The sequence below is a fragment of the Elgaria multicarinata genome, chromosome 1, assembly GCF_023053635.1.
Source record: "Elgaria multicarinata webbii isolate HBS135686 ecotype San Diego chromosome 1, rElgMul1.1.pri, whole genome shotgun sequence".
NCBI lineage: Eukaryota > Metazoa > Chordata > Lepidosauria > Squamata > Anguidae > Elgaria > Elgaria multicarinata.
Window position 1 is genome coordinate 148,650,658 of NC_086171.1, and position 16,483 is coordinate 148,667,140.

Sequence of the window (16,483 nt, forward strand, 5' to 3'; positions counted from 1 at the left end):
CAAAATTCCGGATGACTGCACTCATGTAGATGTTGAACATCATGAGAGACAAAACTGACCCTTGCAGAACCCCATACTGGAGAATTCATGGGGCCGAGCAATGTCCCCCGAGCACCACCTTCTAGAGCTGACCCACCAAGAAGGAGTGGAACAACTGCAATGCAGTACCTCCCACTCCCAACTCAGCCAGTCATCCCAGAAGGAAACCATGATCAATGATATTGAAAGCTGCTGAGAAATCAAGGGAAATCAACAGAGTCACATTCCCGGTGTCTTTATCCCAACATAGGTCATCATACAGGGTGACCAAGGCTGTTTCCTTCTCTTTTTATTCTCTCAGTATTTTAACATTTAATTTTAACTTAAATTTAAATTTTACTGTTTTAACTCTGTATTTTAATTTTATATCAATTTTGCTGCGTGGTTTTTATCCTGGTTGTGCTTTTTATACTGTATTTTGTATTTGTGCTTTTAACCTGTTGGTTGTTTTATTATGGTTTTAATTTTTGTGAACCGCCCAGAGAGCTTCGGCTATTGGGCGGTATAAAAATGTAATAAATAAATAAATAAATAAATAAATTTCCGTACCAAAGCCAGGCTTGAAACCCGACTGAAATGGATCCAGACAATTGGTTTCATCCAAGAATGTCTGGAGCTGGCTCACAACTCGCTCAAGGACCTTGCCCAGGAATGAAACATTTGCCACAGGCCTATAGTTGTTAATTTTTTTCTTCAGGAGCAGCCTCTCTACCGCCTCTTTCAGATGGGCCGGGACCACTCCCTCTCGCAAAGAGGCATTAATCACTTCCATGGCCCAGCCAGCTATTCCATCCCTGCTAGCTTTTATAATCAGCACTGTGTTTTGTGTGGCATTTGAAACGCAGGATGAGACCCCTTAACATCTTCCAATAGCACTGGCATGTCTTAACACTCTGCACCTGCAAGGTTTTCCTGTAATCAAAACTAAACCCTGTAATTTTTTTTTCCTGTCCTGCATTTCCTCTTTAAACGTACACTTGTGAAATCCATTTATCGGAGAGTATGTCTTTTACAGACTGTGTACTGGAGACTTAAGCTCTTTATTTACTGTATCTGGAGGCCTTAGTAAACTAAGACTTCTACAGTATTTCACATTTATTTATCTGAGCTGTAGCTTAGGATCAGGTGGCAGCTAAGTCACTTAAGGTTATTCAAATGCATCTAAAATGTTGCTTAATAATTCAGAACCAGTTTGTTCTGTTTAGAGTATTACGGTTTTTAAAATCCCTTTAATTAGTCAATTCCAACAGCAGTTTAAATAAACAAAGAGGAAGGAAATCTATTTCTCTCTCTTCGCCTTCAAAACAGTAGTTAAAATAAATTTAATCTTCTTGAAAGAGTACAGTGCGTCCAGTCAAGAGAAGGATTTAGATTGATTTAGAGCCAGATTGTGTCTGGTGATTGCATGACTATAAAAGATAGGTGACGGATTAAGAACACTTCTGGCCTCATCCTCCTTCCCCTTTTTTCGTTTTAATTTTGATTAAGGACAGGTGTTGATGCTGGGGTTTTGTATACACTATATACTAGACATGGGAGCTTCAGATGGCAGGGAACTGGAGACTATTTTGCAAAGTGTATCATGAATCTAGGAATGTTGTATTGTTCAATTAGTCCACAGACCCTCTAGACCAGAGTTCCACAGCAGCTATCCAGATGCCTCTGGAAGCTCACAAGTAGGCTATAAAGATAATAGCCATTTCCTGTGTTTTGTTGTCTGCCATCTCATACTTGGATGTGTACTGTTCTGGAATAGGAAGATTCAATTTTGCTTTTGTCACTAATTGCTATTGATGGATCTAGTTTCCATGAATTTGTCTAGGATGACCATATGAAAAGGAGGGCAGGGCTCCTGTATCTTTAACAGTTGCATAGAAAAGGGAGTTTCAGCAGGTGTTATTTGTGTGCATGCAGCACCTGGTGACATTCCCTCTTCAGCACAACAGTTAAAGCTGCAGGAGCCCAGCCTAGAGTGACCAGATACAAAAGAGGGCAGGGCTCCTGCAGCTTTAACTGTTGTGATGAAGAGGGAATTTCTTCATACAAATGACACCTGCTGAAATTCCCTTTTCAATACAACTGTTAAAGATTCAGGAACCTGTCCTCCTTTTCATATGGTCACTCTAATTTTAAGCTTTAGAATGGGGGAGAAACTGTACAAAATCTGGAAAACTACCAAACAATCAGTGGTTTCAGGCAAGGGGGTGGGACAATAGGAAGGGGGCATGGCTCTCTTCAGAACCCCAAATGGCTGGATTTGGACCCTGGGCCTGAGATTCTGCACCCCTTCTCTAAAGGAGTATTTTTGGTAGGCTATCTGACAATCATTTCTCAGGAAACTACCCACTATGAAAGTTGAATGATACAGACAGCTGTCCTACAAGATGAAAGTATTTTGTTCAAATGCACCACTACTGTCTTCTCTTTTCCCAATTTTCATTCTGGTTGTTTCTCAAACTTCATTTGATTAGTATGTTGCCTGATCATTTTTAGAAGACGCTGAGACAAGTTGTCTCTTTCAGTCCACCTGTTAAACCATCCCTCTGTGTGTGCGTGTGTGTGCATGTGTATGTGTGTGTACTATGTTTTCTCATTCTTTGCTTTTATTTTATGAATTTTTGCTAGAAGAAAGAAAGTGTAGTAGCAAAATGCCAAGAAATAGCCTTGGCAACATTAAGACATTAACATTGCTGTATCTGCTAACTAGAAAATTTAATGATCTCCTGCTGTTTTGGTAATTGGACAAGTAAATGCATCTTAATAATGCTCTGATCCTCAGTGATCCTTCAGCCCAAGCCCTGTTCATTCCGATGAGGTTTGCACTGCCAGAACTCTTTAAGAATCTGTAAATTACTACAGCAGTACATGTTATTGATTTAATCTGTATATCAGTCAGTCATAATGTAGCATACAGACACATTGAGTTCACCATTCTAAATCTTCTTTAGAAACACTTCCCCACAATGATAATTATAAATATGCCTTCGTATGAATGGCCAACTATCTCTTATCATGTTCTATGTCTCAAACTCTTCGTTTCAGTAGAAAATCTTCACATTCAGCACCCTCTTGTAGTTCAGGTTGGTTAAGTAAGTTCATTTCTCTTGCTCAGAAAACTGAGCTGAAAAATGTTTTCTACGTCGTTTACAATGCAAATATTTTAATTGTCAAAATGGAATCATTCAGAAACCCATATATTGTGTGCATAATATACTGACCTTCAGCGACCCATCGAAGAAAAGATTCCATTGGATTCAGGGTTCATTTCAGAATTCAAAGTGGCTAGGCATAAAATATGCACAACTGAATTGGTGCAACCCATTCATTCATTAACCAGTAATTTAGATTTGAGTCAGAGCTACCCCTTTGAAAGAGAGCTCATTTCTGGTAGTATTGTTTTTGACGATCTGCAAGTACTTCTTGATACAAGCCATAATGATATCCCCAACAGATTCAATTCAGATTTAGTCATGAGTTTACTGAGTGGACTCTACTCTAATTATGACTAATTTAAGTCCTGTATATTTCAGTGTGTCTACTTTTAAGTCATTAAGTCTGAATCCAACACGTTGAATATATTTATTCAGAACAAGGGATTGTTTCAATAAAATATTCTCAAAATACAACTTATACTGAAGTATTGTCATATTTATTTAATTAGATTGTAATTAAATCTTAGTATTATGATCAAGATTCTAATTTTAAGTACTTTTTTCTTTTCTCATTATTCCAGGTAATTCCTGAAATTCAAATAAAAACAATTGACAGATTAGTGTTACTAAATCAGATCAGATTGCACACCTCTTCTGTGTGTGTGTGTGTGTGTGTGTGTGTGTGTGTGTGTGTATATCTGGACCCTTATTTGAGGCTATTTTAACTACAGAATCCTATTATACTTAGAGATTATTATTTTATCAGACAGAATGGATTCACTGTTCTTGTTTGTGTCAGACTATGATCATACAGATTTTTAAAAAGAGATTTAGCCCTTCACCAGGTGTGCATTTAAGTGATTTTCACAGCACTTATACCTTGATAAAGGAGGATTAGGAAGAAAAGTTAAAGGATTCTTTGTCCAGTAGATTCATCAGAGTAAGTCATGCATGTGTAAAAGGCAAAGGAAGTTCGCTTACTTGAGAATTGGATCTTGTTCTAGGGTGTTAACAAAGGTGATGACTATGATCCTTGTTACTCATGTTTGACTTATAATAGTTGTATATTCATATCATTGCTTAAAATGACCTGCTTGGGCTACCTGCCATTATTTTACCTTGCATTTTTCTCCTGACCCAGGGTGCGTAAGGAGGTATATCTAGTAAACAAATTGCAGCTATACGTGATGTGATTATTTGGTGCTAGATGTAGGGTCAGCTAGGGCGAACATGCAAATATGGCTTTGGGAAGGAAGAGCTTTATTAAAGGTATTAGAAATGTAAAATCATGACAGTAATTGGACTATTTTGGTTGACTTTTAATGGCATCAAGATTTCAACCAGCTCAAACAGATAATGTGCCTATAGGATAGGTATGGATTAGAAAAGGAGCAACATTACAGGAAACTCTTCAGCTGGGGCTTATCTGTCCCACAGTGGAGATGGGTCAGTGAGAATATATCAGCTGCTAGTTTCCTAGCAATTCTACAGTAGTTCAAAATGTCCTTTCTTGTTTGCTTTTCTCCTGTAATTCAAATATTTACCAGCATTCTGCAATACATAATACAATAGGCTGATGGTAAATTATAAGAACTAGAATAATTTTAGCAACTTCAGTTGACAGTGTAATACAGTATTAAATTGGAATACATATTACAAAAGATCAAGCCTGTTGCTAGCATAGAAAATGGTGGCAGCTTTATATATTATTCTGGAATCCAGAAGATAAAAATGGAAAGATTCATTTTTCTATGCTGTTATTCCGGAATATATGTATATCTATATATTTGAATTTGTGTTACTTAACTACCATACTTATTTATAGTCTAACCCTATACATGTTGCCTCAGAAATATCAGTGACCTGGTTAACATGATCAAAACAGATCACCGTGGTTGTTTAAGCCACAGTGAACTGCGGTGCATGCCAGGTGAGATTTGCGAATTTAATGCCTGGCCACAGCTTATCCTGTCATGTGAACCTGGCATGACAAGTTATCCTTGTGGTTGGGTTATGCAAGGGTTGTTTAACTTATATCAAATCAGAAGGTGGAGAAAGCATGAGAGTGATGAAAACCACCCTTGGTACAATCTCTGAATGAGGTGGGAAGAAGAATTTTCAGAATAGGCTCAGAGATAGAATTGTTTCTGATTCTGCTTTCTGTTGCTTTTGGTATCAGTTCTTTTGCTTGCCGTCTAGAGCATGTCTTCCTCAACCTGGGGCGCTCCAGATGTGTTGGACTGCATCTCCCAGAATGCCCCAGCCAGCTGCTGGCTGGGGCATTCTGGGAGATGCAGTCCCATGCATCTGGAGCGCCGCAGGTTGAGGAAGGCTGGTCTAGAGCATGTCTTCTGGTCAGAGGAATGAAAATAATGCTTCTGTTTTCCATGCTAAAGCAACATATTTACATACTACAGATAACAAAGTAAACACCACAGACAGAGAGCTTCGGCTATTGGGCGGTATAAAAATGTAATAAATAAATAAATAAATAAATAAATCTGGTGTGATAATTAAGTACAATGGCGACCCATATGAACAGAAAATGCCAGGGAGCTAAAACAAAGCAACAACAGCTTTGTTTGTTGACAGATGAAGGGGCCATATTGTTAGTTAATTGGGTAATGGTGTAAACATTTGCAAACTCTGCAGTCCCTAGGTGAATTAAAAAACCAGCAGACATGCTGAAATCAAGGGTGAAAGACAACAAACCTCTTCTTAGGCACAGGTACACAACCAACCTCCAAAGTTGAAAGCACATGAGAAAAGGACATCGCTCATAGTTGTTATTAAGGGTAACTTGAGTTTGCAAACCCAAGAGTTCTGATTAGGATGTGCTTCCTTAATTACACTCAAGTGAATAATAGGTTTCCATCTGGTTACAGTCTGGAGGATAGTGTTCATTAACCCAGCCTCGCATTTCAAACCAGTTTTCGCCTGATACACAGAAGACATTCTCGCTCTACTTACCTTTTCTTGATTTTGCAATAAAGGGGTTGTGGGATTTGGAAAGTGAGTGGATTTAATTAGATACAGACTTGAACTAAACAGAGAAAGCAAATTGCTTTTCTCAGGTGCACTGTACCTCTTGTCCAGAAAATGGTTCAGTGCTGTAGCTGTGAAATACAAAGGTTTGATCTATGAAACAAAAAGCTTCATTAAAATGCTTCTCTAGTTGCAAACATAAAATTCAGCATTTTGGCAATTTTGTGAAAAATAGCATGTTTTATTTTCTGAGATCACTGCTTTTCAGTTGTTTTAAGTGGTATCTTTTCTTGAAATTATGATTTGCTACTATACAGAAATCCTTTTCAAAGGGTCCTTAAAATATATTATAATCTCTACCGTTCACTTTAGAGTGTTATGACATATGTACATATATTAAATACTAGATTCTGGATTTTAAAAGCTACGCTCCCTAAAGGAATATAATAATAAATCAAATTATACTCTATGCATATAGTGGGTACACGTGAACTGTATCCATTCACTACTGCATATAATAAAGTAGCCTATTCCCTAGAGAGACTTATCCCACAATAATATTTGCATTTTGTATTCTTATGTGTATGTGTTCATTTTATCTGTCCACCACCCTGAAAATGGATGTTGAAGGATAGTACAGAAGCATATCAATAAAATTAATATAAATGAACCAGTTTACAGTGGTGGGCAAAGTTATGGACACTTTTTGAAATGTTCATGTTTTGCAACTTTGCATGTTTATAGAAAATGTTCTGTTTTGCAAAATTCAAATGTTTATAGATCAATTTAAAGAGAATTTAATGCTGAATTCAATACAAAAAACAGAATGCAAATATCTGCAGTACAAAAAATGGTATGCTTTCTTTAGTCTAAAAACAGAGGTGATTGAGTGAAGGAGCGGATTGGAATTGCAAACCCTACTGGCCAATCACAGTCCTTGTTCTGGGGACCAGTCACATGGCAGTAGCTGCGATACATCATGTTTCAAGTTGGGGAAAGTCAGTTTTGCTGTTTGTTCTGTAACTGAAGCGCAATTGGAGATTGTGTGAATATTTGAAGTATTTCTCAAATTAAAAGTGTACATATGTACATTATAAATAGAGCAATGGCAGCAAAGAAAAGAGTTGATTGGACACCCAGGAAAAGAAGCAGGGTTGTTTTCTTACGTGAATCAGGTCTTTCTATTGATTTATAAACATTTGAATTTTGTGAAACAAAGCATTTTCTATAAGCATGCAAAACATGAACATTTCAAAAAGTGTCCACAATTTTGGCCACCACTGTAGTCTGTAAGGTATTTCAGCACTTTATTTTGCCCACTTATTTGTAAAGTAACTATACACTATAATCAATTAAGTTGTAATATGAACCTGTTTTATGTATACAAAACTACCCTATTTGAAATTGAAAGGATACTATCATGATTTATGCTTATCAAATAATGTTAATTCTATGACGATAATGTGATATATGATTTTCTTAAAACTTGCAAAACTGTATTATGTGTTAATAAACTTCGGATCCATCCTAGGGCCTTATCCATCCAACCATGAAGATGGCAGAGGGCTGTGTGTCTGCTGTTGCAGTCACATAATGTATACTTGCCCCACATAAAATGTGATCATCAGTATCAGCATTGTTGGTCATTTAGGTAGTGTATAGTGGAAGATGGTCTGGGACTCTTTTCAGAGCAGGAGCAGTGACCTCATCTGCGAAAGCATTGGACAAATGCGATGATGATGTGGTTTGCAAGTTTTACTCTTGTTTATAACACATTAGCAAAGAGGAAGCAGATAAAGGAAAACAATCAGAGGTTGGATACTTCTTTCCTTTTCTTTGATGGGGCTCTGTGATGTCCACCCCTCCTTTATCTAGGGTTTCCCCTATTATCTCTTCACACCTAGGATAATAAGACCAAGGAATGGGACATCACTGCCAAGTCAGTTGCACACTCTGATTTAGCCAACTTTCTATCTTGCCACAATTAACTCTTATGTATGTCATATTTATCACTGTTACTATAATTTCTATTTGGGAAGTGGTGCTGGCTATTAAGTGCTAAAGGTTGCATTTCTGCTGGTCATTCTATGAACTGGAGGAAGGGGGCAGGGAGGCAAGTGCCACTGATTCTCCATTTCCTCTGCAGCCCCCAGTGTCACCTCTCATGCTGCTCCAGATGTTTCCCCAGCTCACCAGAGCACCTTTCCAGGAGATACAAGGGCTGCAAGGGGAAGGAGGAATCACCAAGTTTCTAGTGCGATCTGAACTCCAGTAAGCATTCTGGATCCAGCCCATTAAGTTTTACAAAGTGAACCTATGTAGTCAGAAGTAAGCACCACCACTGAGTACAATGGAACTTACTCCCAGATAACCATGGATAGGACTGCAATCATGTTCCTAATAAACTGGACATTATGCTAAGTATTACTTCTTTGGGATGTGTGTGTACATGTTCGTGATGATCATGAGGATTTACCACTATACAACTGCACATAGTGGTGAGAGAAAGTTAAGGGAGTCTAGTTCTCATTTGGATCTCCCTGCCTAAGAGGTTATCACTCTCAGAACTACTGATGGCATCTTAGCCAGTGAAGGCTAGGTTCACAAATGTCATCTGCATAGATGTCAGGTGCGATCTCTTCCCAACAACCTTTTGCTCTGGTGATGCAGCTGATATGGACATAGTCATCTCTTTCACAGGCTAACTGATTTCATTCGATTTAGGTAATTTAAATGTTCAAATAAAATATATGTCCTTGTTAATATTTATCATTCTTGATCTACAATATTATATATTGTTCATTCAAAAAATGTATAAACTTCTATTCTGCTGGGATGCACAAAGCAGTATACAATTAAAATATTTTTAAATACTATTTTTATTGATTTTCAAGTAAGGACAAATACAATAAACACAGAGTAAAAGAAAACACTCAACAACAATACAAATGTTCCCACAGCACCACTATAAAAAAGCATGGGTGTTCATTCCTTCAATAAGCACTTAGTAGATATAGAAATCTTAAACAAATCTATACTTTCTGGTCCAAAAAAAGATGCAGGTTAAGTTAGAATCTCTGACCAAAAGGATTCCTGAGTCATTGGAGGTCTAGGTTTGCCAGGATTCATATTAATAAATGAGAAAAAGTCCAACCAGTTTTCCACAAATGTGTCTGATGTTATTTCTCCTCTTGCTAACCTGCTATGTTGAGTCAACTTATCATTTAAAACTAGTTTCCAAATCTTATCAAACCAGCATTGATGGTCAAAAGGTCTGTCGCTTTTCCAGAATTGGGCAATTTCCCACCTGGCTGCAACCAGCAAGTGGGTGACCAAGGCTTTGGGAATAATGTTTCTATTGGCATTCCTAAAAATAGAAAGTAGAGCCAGTGTTGGATCAGTTTCTACTTCAACATGAATAATGTTTGTAATGGTTTGGAAAACCCTTGACCAAAAAGTTTTGACCTGTTGACATTACCACCAAAGATGAATATAAGTGCCAGGAACTGAGCAACCGTGCCAACAGAGTGGGGATATATTACCACTAATATGGTGCAGTCTAACCGGGGTGATATACCACCTGTGAGTGATTTTCAGAGTGAGCTTTTTAACTTTTGCTGTTACTGTTTTATAGGGTGCTGATTGCAATAAGCTTTTCCATTCACCTTCAGTGAAACTGGTGGTCAGATCATGTTCCCAAATCATTTTTAACCCTCCCTTATCTGGAAATTGACAATTCAACATCATGTGATATATATCAGAAGCTCCCCCTTTGACCGTTCTAGAATAAGTCAGGCAAGCTTTCTCAAATATAGTAAGCGAGTGTGGAATGCTGTGGAATTGATATACAGTATTTGCAAAAGAGACTATTTGCATTTTTTGGAGCCAGGTACAAGGGAGTGGGCTCAATTTTGCCTCTAATTATTGCATTGATATGATTTTTCCTTTTATAAAGAGATCACGAATATGGAAAAAGCCTTTTTCTTCCCAACCTGCAAATTGTCTGTATTTAAATTGATCTCTCAATTGGGGGTGGTCTAAAATCGGGGTTAGGGGGGAAGGGGATGGTGCAAACCATTTTGCCCATACCTTTAAATTTGCTTTCAAAAAAGGGTTATTAATTGTTTTAGTATGTTTTTTCAGTGTTGGAAGGAATGTGATCGCCCTGATCGTAGGGATGCAGGGGGCGCTTTCAATTGACACCCACGGGATTGCTGTCTCGTTTCTAATTATTTTGAGTGGTTGCCTCAATTGAAAAGCATCATGGTACAGCCTAAGATTTGGGACACCAACCCCCCCTAGTTTAGTTGGTTGGAATAGTGTTGCTTGATTGACACGGATGCGTTTGCCCCCTCCACTGAACGTGGATAGAGCTTGTTGCCAACGTTTGAACTCATTTCCAGGAATCTCTACTGGCAGGGTATGAAATAGAAAAGACAGTTTCGGCAACAAAGTCATTTTCAGGGCTGCATTCCTCCCTAGCCAAGATAATTTAAGTTCCTTCCACAGTGTCATATCTTTTCTTAGCGCATTCCATAAAGGATCAAAATTGCGTATACGCAGTTGTTTGATTTCCTTAGTGATCTGAATGCCTAAGTATGAAATTCGTTGAATATTTTTCTGTTCAGCCAAAGGGATATTAACACAGAGCAAATCAGATTTGTCATAATTGACCTCCAGACCAGCAACTTCCTTGAAGGTATCCAGATGTGTACGAAGAGCAGGAAGAGCAGCCTTCGGTTCTGTTAACATAAGCAATATATCATCAGCAAAATGCAATGATGCCTCCCATTTATTCTAGGCCCCAATATAGCTGGGTCTGCCCATACAATTAAAATATTAAAAATAAAAGCACAATGAAATAGATTCAATGAAAAAGCTACATAAATGGAACTATACAAAGAAATTGGACTACCTATTTCAACACAAACTATAGATGCATAGTGTAGGAGAGGGGTGTACAGATTCTTTATCGTTTAACTTGTGTGTTTTAAGTGTTTTGTTAAACAAGTGTTTGTAAATTATAACACCTAGTTTTATAGTTATGGATAAATAAGTAAACAAGTCTCTTATGCAGTAAAGTTTTCAATAATGCACCTTTTAAAACAAGGATTTTAAACCTGGTTGTAATTGGGGGGAAATGACATCATAGTCCTAGCAAGCTAATAATGTCAAGGAATTCAAGCATATAGTGAAGTTCTTTGTGGCTTTGAAAGTGAATTATCAATAACCCTCTCTCTACAATGATTTGCAAAATGAAACTGAAATAATTCGAAGATGTATAACCCATTTACACACTTGGAACACGAATCAAATTCAGTGAATATTTTGGGTCTATGTAGAATTCAATGTCAGACATCATACTTCTCTCCCCAGTATCTGCTACATATTAGTACTGTCACCAAAGTGGCATCTGCACTGGCAAATGCTATTTGATTCTCTAAAGGAAGTAAAAGAGTCCACGGCAGGTGGAGATGTGGGATCCAGTTAACAAACCTATTTTCTTTGTGTTCAAATGTATACATACTCCTATTATCAAGAATGATTGTAAGAATGAATAGATGCTATTTTCCTGAATCTTATAAGCAAAAACATTTCTGGAATGAGTAGCAATCTGCTTCTGAAAATGTACCAGAAGGCTACCTGTACTTGTCTTTTCAGATTTTCCTGTTCTTTTTCTTTTATTGTCACAGGTGTCCCAGCTGGATCCAAATAAATCATTACTGGAGTTAAAATTGTACCCTCAAGAAACACTTTTCCTAGAGGCAAAAGAATAGATGAAGCCAGATTGGAGGACTTAGTAATCCTTTGATAACGAATAAGGCACGGCGAATGCTTTATCCAAATCACCGTGTACTATCATTTAACTCAAAAATCAATGTCACAACTCTGCCTCTTTCAAGAAGCCGGGAAGAAAGAATAAACATAGATCCTTAAAAGTTTCCCATACATGAGTATATGTTTCCAACCTCATTTAAACGAGCAGAGAAAAATACTCTGCTGTAAACACTGAACACTATGACTCTGTTGCTCACTTACCATCTGGCTTTTGTTATAATTAATGCACTGTTAAAATGTGAGTGATTGTCAAGTAGAATTTTTACTCAATTACCCCCTTTTTCACCAAGAATTCTTGGACATTTCTGCCTGTACTTTTGACACTAGAATACTGTATATTTGATATCTCGCTGAACCAGTGCTCTCATACATGTGCATTTTCTTCCTGTGTTTGAATTTCTACTTCACCACCTAATTTTTTTAAAAAGGCAGAAAATCAATAAATGGGACATTTTCAGCCTTGGAGATTTAACAGTATTGTAGTAGTAGAAAGCAGAGACTTTTTTTGTTGGTACTTTCTGACTCCTTTCATAAGATGTAAGGTTTTGTTTGGAGAATATAGTTTGACATATATGCAAGATATTTATTTACTGATTTTTATTTTATTTTGTTTTGTTTTGTTTTGGATCTCAGTTCAGATTCAGTTTAGGGAGTATTTTCCATTATACTGCAGTGTGCCGAACTGCTGCTGATGTGAATATCTAAATAATGTTCAGAAATGGGCCAGTACCAAATAACTGGTATTTAGCTGATAGTTCAAGAATAAGCTGATATAACTACCAGCTTCTAAAAAATGTTACAAAAAGCAGACACAAAAGTCTTTTGCTCATCATTGTGGAAGAAATTACAGGAACCCCCCCACCCCACCCCACCCCATCCTTTTTTCTTTCTTTTTTCTTCCTTTCATTCTGGCACTTGTTTGTATTTTTTTCCTGCTGTTTTTAAGCACCTTGTTTATTTCAGCAAACAATAAAAATGTAAAATTACAGTGTATTAAGACATTTTCCTCATTGCAGATTTTGATTATTGAACCTTTTTGAGAAATGCGTACCTGTACCCAGGAATCTGTTTCTGTAGTCTGAAGTGTAGAAACCTAATGATACTGGCTTCTTACTGCATCCATAGTTTTGTAAAAAGACAAAAACAAAACATCAACAACCTTTTTTTAAAATAAATCCCTAGGCTTAGAGTGTAGTATACAAAAACACCATGAAAACACCTACTAAACAGAACATTTGTTTTTCTGCAATTAACTCAAGTTCTTTATCATAGCTGATTGTATCCCAATTTGAAGATTTAATACAGATTAGAAACAAATGTATACACATCTTCAGTCTTTTTCTCCTTTTGGGAAGGGTGGAGATATGAAATTAGTGTGTGACTATTATTAGGTGTTTAGTGGTGATGATACATTATTTTTTACCAAAAATACAAAACATGGAGGGGTGGGGGGAAGCCTTAGTGTCTCTTATTATAATTCTGTTAGTGAATACACACATGACATATATTAGAAGTGGTGTATTCATGTCAAACTAAATATATGTATGTGTGATATGTTTTAATCATCTACACAAAAACTCATCAAATTGCCAAAGGGGAAGATAAATGTAACAGAACAAACAACTGACCTTAAATGAAATGCTGAACAAGTTGCAAACTGAGATAACAAATGTAATAAAAATTTCCATATGTAAATAGGAGCAATGACAACTAGCCCAAGTGAGTAATGCTAAATGTCCCATGGATTGCAGTGAGTGAAAGTTATGGATTTAGAAGAAGTTTGAGTCCCATTGAAATCAATAGGACACAAAAGGGCTTAACTTTGCCTGCATGGAAACCTAACTTACCAGCCAAGAAGTTCGGCTGTAGTCCACAACTTGTTTATCCAGGTAGTCCCATTAAAATCCTTTGGTCTGAGCAAGTGGAATTCATTTGACATTAGCAGGCATTTGCAATTGCCCTTTTAGTCTGTTTTCCATTTCATTTATAAGCATCTTTCTATTGACTGGACTTGCTGAAATATTGATACAACATTGGTTTGGATACAGAGTTGATGCTCCGCAAATGGAAGGGCTTCCCTTGGTGAAGGGAATGAGCATCTAGGGTAGCACCCCAGCTGGAGGAAGTGGGCATACTGGGGAACAGCAGGAAGGAGGGGGCCTCTTCCCCTTTCACTTGCGTGATCATCCAGTTTGAGGAGTTCTGCTCTATTCAACTCTGGATCTAATGCATTGTATAGGATCTTTAAAAGGTTATCTTTATCCTATATAATATTTTTCATTTGTGAGTTAATCATGCTCTTTTCTCTTGCTTAGCTTTATTTCTAGTATTTTGACTGTATATTCATTTATATTAGTTTATTAAATGTAATATATAGGTCCATTTTGACCCATGCTTCTGTTTTACCCATCCCATCCACAACATTTGTTTACTATTTTCTTCTCATCCCACATAATTTATTGTCATGGTTTAAAAATCTGAAGCTATAATTTACAGACTAGGCTCTGAATTAACCCCATCACTGGCTCCTGTAAGTGTGGCTTTTCTGTTGGGTGAATTCACATAACCAGGGCACCAATATGCCCTCATGGTTGTCAAGAGGGGCAGTTGTTCCAAGTTTTAAAAAAGTCATTTCCCAGGCCCCTCCACAACTTGATCAGCATTTGTGGACACATTTAAGCTGTGTTAGTGAATCTACACATCCAACACGAAATTGGTTGCAGACTCCTGTTGTGCCAATCCAGGTGTAATTTTGGCCATGTAACAGTGCTCCACTGGTATTGATGTTCTCCTTGAGTCTATGAGACATCATTTTGGAGGACTGCAAAAACATACATCTTCCTATTGAAACAAAAATTGCTAATGATTGGTCCATTCTCAATGTTTGGATTTTTAGTAATTGACACCATTAAAAACAAAACAAGGTGATCAAAACTCTTCACAAATATGGGCCCACGCTGCTGCTTGTCCTTCATGTAGCAATAGCATTTTATAGACAATTTTATATGTGCTCCTTTTCTGTCTGTTCCAAATCAGCCATAATATTCACATTTTCTCTGCTGATAACAATTTACCAGTCCTTCATTTTCATTATGTAAGTTGTTAACACACCCACTATTACATTGTTACTATACATCATATCCTGGATTCCACTTTTACATTACCAGCTCTCTCATATTAATGGATTATCATTAATGTCTTGAATGCATTAGTATTAAATCTTAAGGCATTATTGTTGTCAATTAATGGAATCTTGCAACGAATGTTCCCTTTTGACTACTAACCCATTCAATATGATGGGGAAAACGGGAAGCTCTTTGGCAGCAGCAACTGCAGCTTCTGATGTACCTCTCCATTTTGACATTGCTGTTTAAACTGATATTAGAGATTATGCAAAACCCAAGTGTCTCCTTTGTATTCTCTTCACCAATGCTTTACATTTAATGGGGATGAGATTTTTATGGAACTGCCTTTAAAAAAAACATGTAGCAGAACAGGACTATGGCTTTCATAAATTGTACCTTTTAAGTGACATTAGAAACATTAAATAAATTTGCAATTACACTGGAGTTTCTACTAAAATCTAATTTACCTTTGTCTTAGAAGATGCTGTCAATGTACTTTCTTTCCTTTGTATGACTAAGAGAAATACGGTCTTAATCCAGAGGTCAAACACTGGATAACCCAGGGATGGGCACTGTAGCCTTTCTTGTGTTTGTTAGAGTGCTTAAAGTCATCAGGAGAATATAAATGTAGTACAGTGCATACCCATATACACTTATTATTATTTTGATTCTAATTTTTAACAAAAGCAACTGTTTAGAATGGTAGATCTGGGGTACAATCCAGTATATTACTAGTCCCGTGCAGCAACTATTTCATTTCTATTAAAATGTGCAACTTGCTTTTCTAAATGTGTTGTTACTCAAGATTTGTAAAACAATATTAAAAGTTAAATGAAAACACGCTGTACCTTAAAAAAAACACCCCGGCTTCTTTTAAACAATATAAAGTAGTGGCATACTGGCCACAGACAGGAATATGCATCCTATTTGCATAGAAGGACTCAACCACCCAGGTCAATGGGACCTGGGTGACTTTTGCTAATGGCACTCCCTTTTTACTTATTAATTTTTACTTATTTTAATTTTTAGGGCTAAGTGCTGTGAAGAGAAGCACTGGCCTAAGCAGCTGCAGGTGTAGCCACCTCCATCTTTGTTGTTTCATTTTTATTTTTTTATTACATTTATAGGGACTCCTACCAACAAGTATTCTCTGAGCAGTTTTCAAAGCAGAAAGCAAAACGATATTTAAAATACAATATACGGGGGAGCACTAGGGGGCATGCAAGATGATGGCTGCCTAATTGATGGTGTCTTGCTGCGCGGGGCTAAAACAGTTGTCTACACAACAAAGATCAGGTCCTCATAAATTCTAATTGGGCATGAGATTTGGAATATCTCAAGGCA

At 37.1% G+C, this 16,483-nt stretch overlaps 1 protein-coding gene across 1 annotated transcript in view; it reads left to right on the forward strand.

Moving 5' to 3' along the window:
• FAF1 (Fas associated factor 1) overlaps window positions 1–13,007 on the forward strand; it is a 201,166-nt gene extending 188,159 nt beyond the window's left edge. The window contains exon 19 of the mRNA XM_063139063.1: window positions 11,870–13,007. Within this exon, the coding sequence (XP_062995133.1) occupies window positions 11,870–11,953 (84 nt within the window). The 3' untranslated portion in view covers window positions 11,954–13,007. The remainder of the gene's footprint in view (window positions 1–11,869) is intronic.
• Window positions 13,008–16,483: the final 3,476 nt, after the last annotated feature.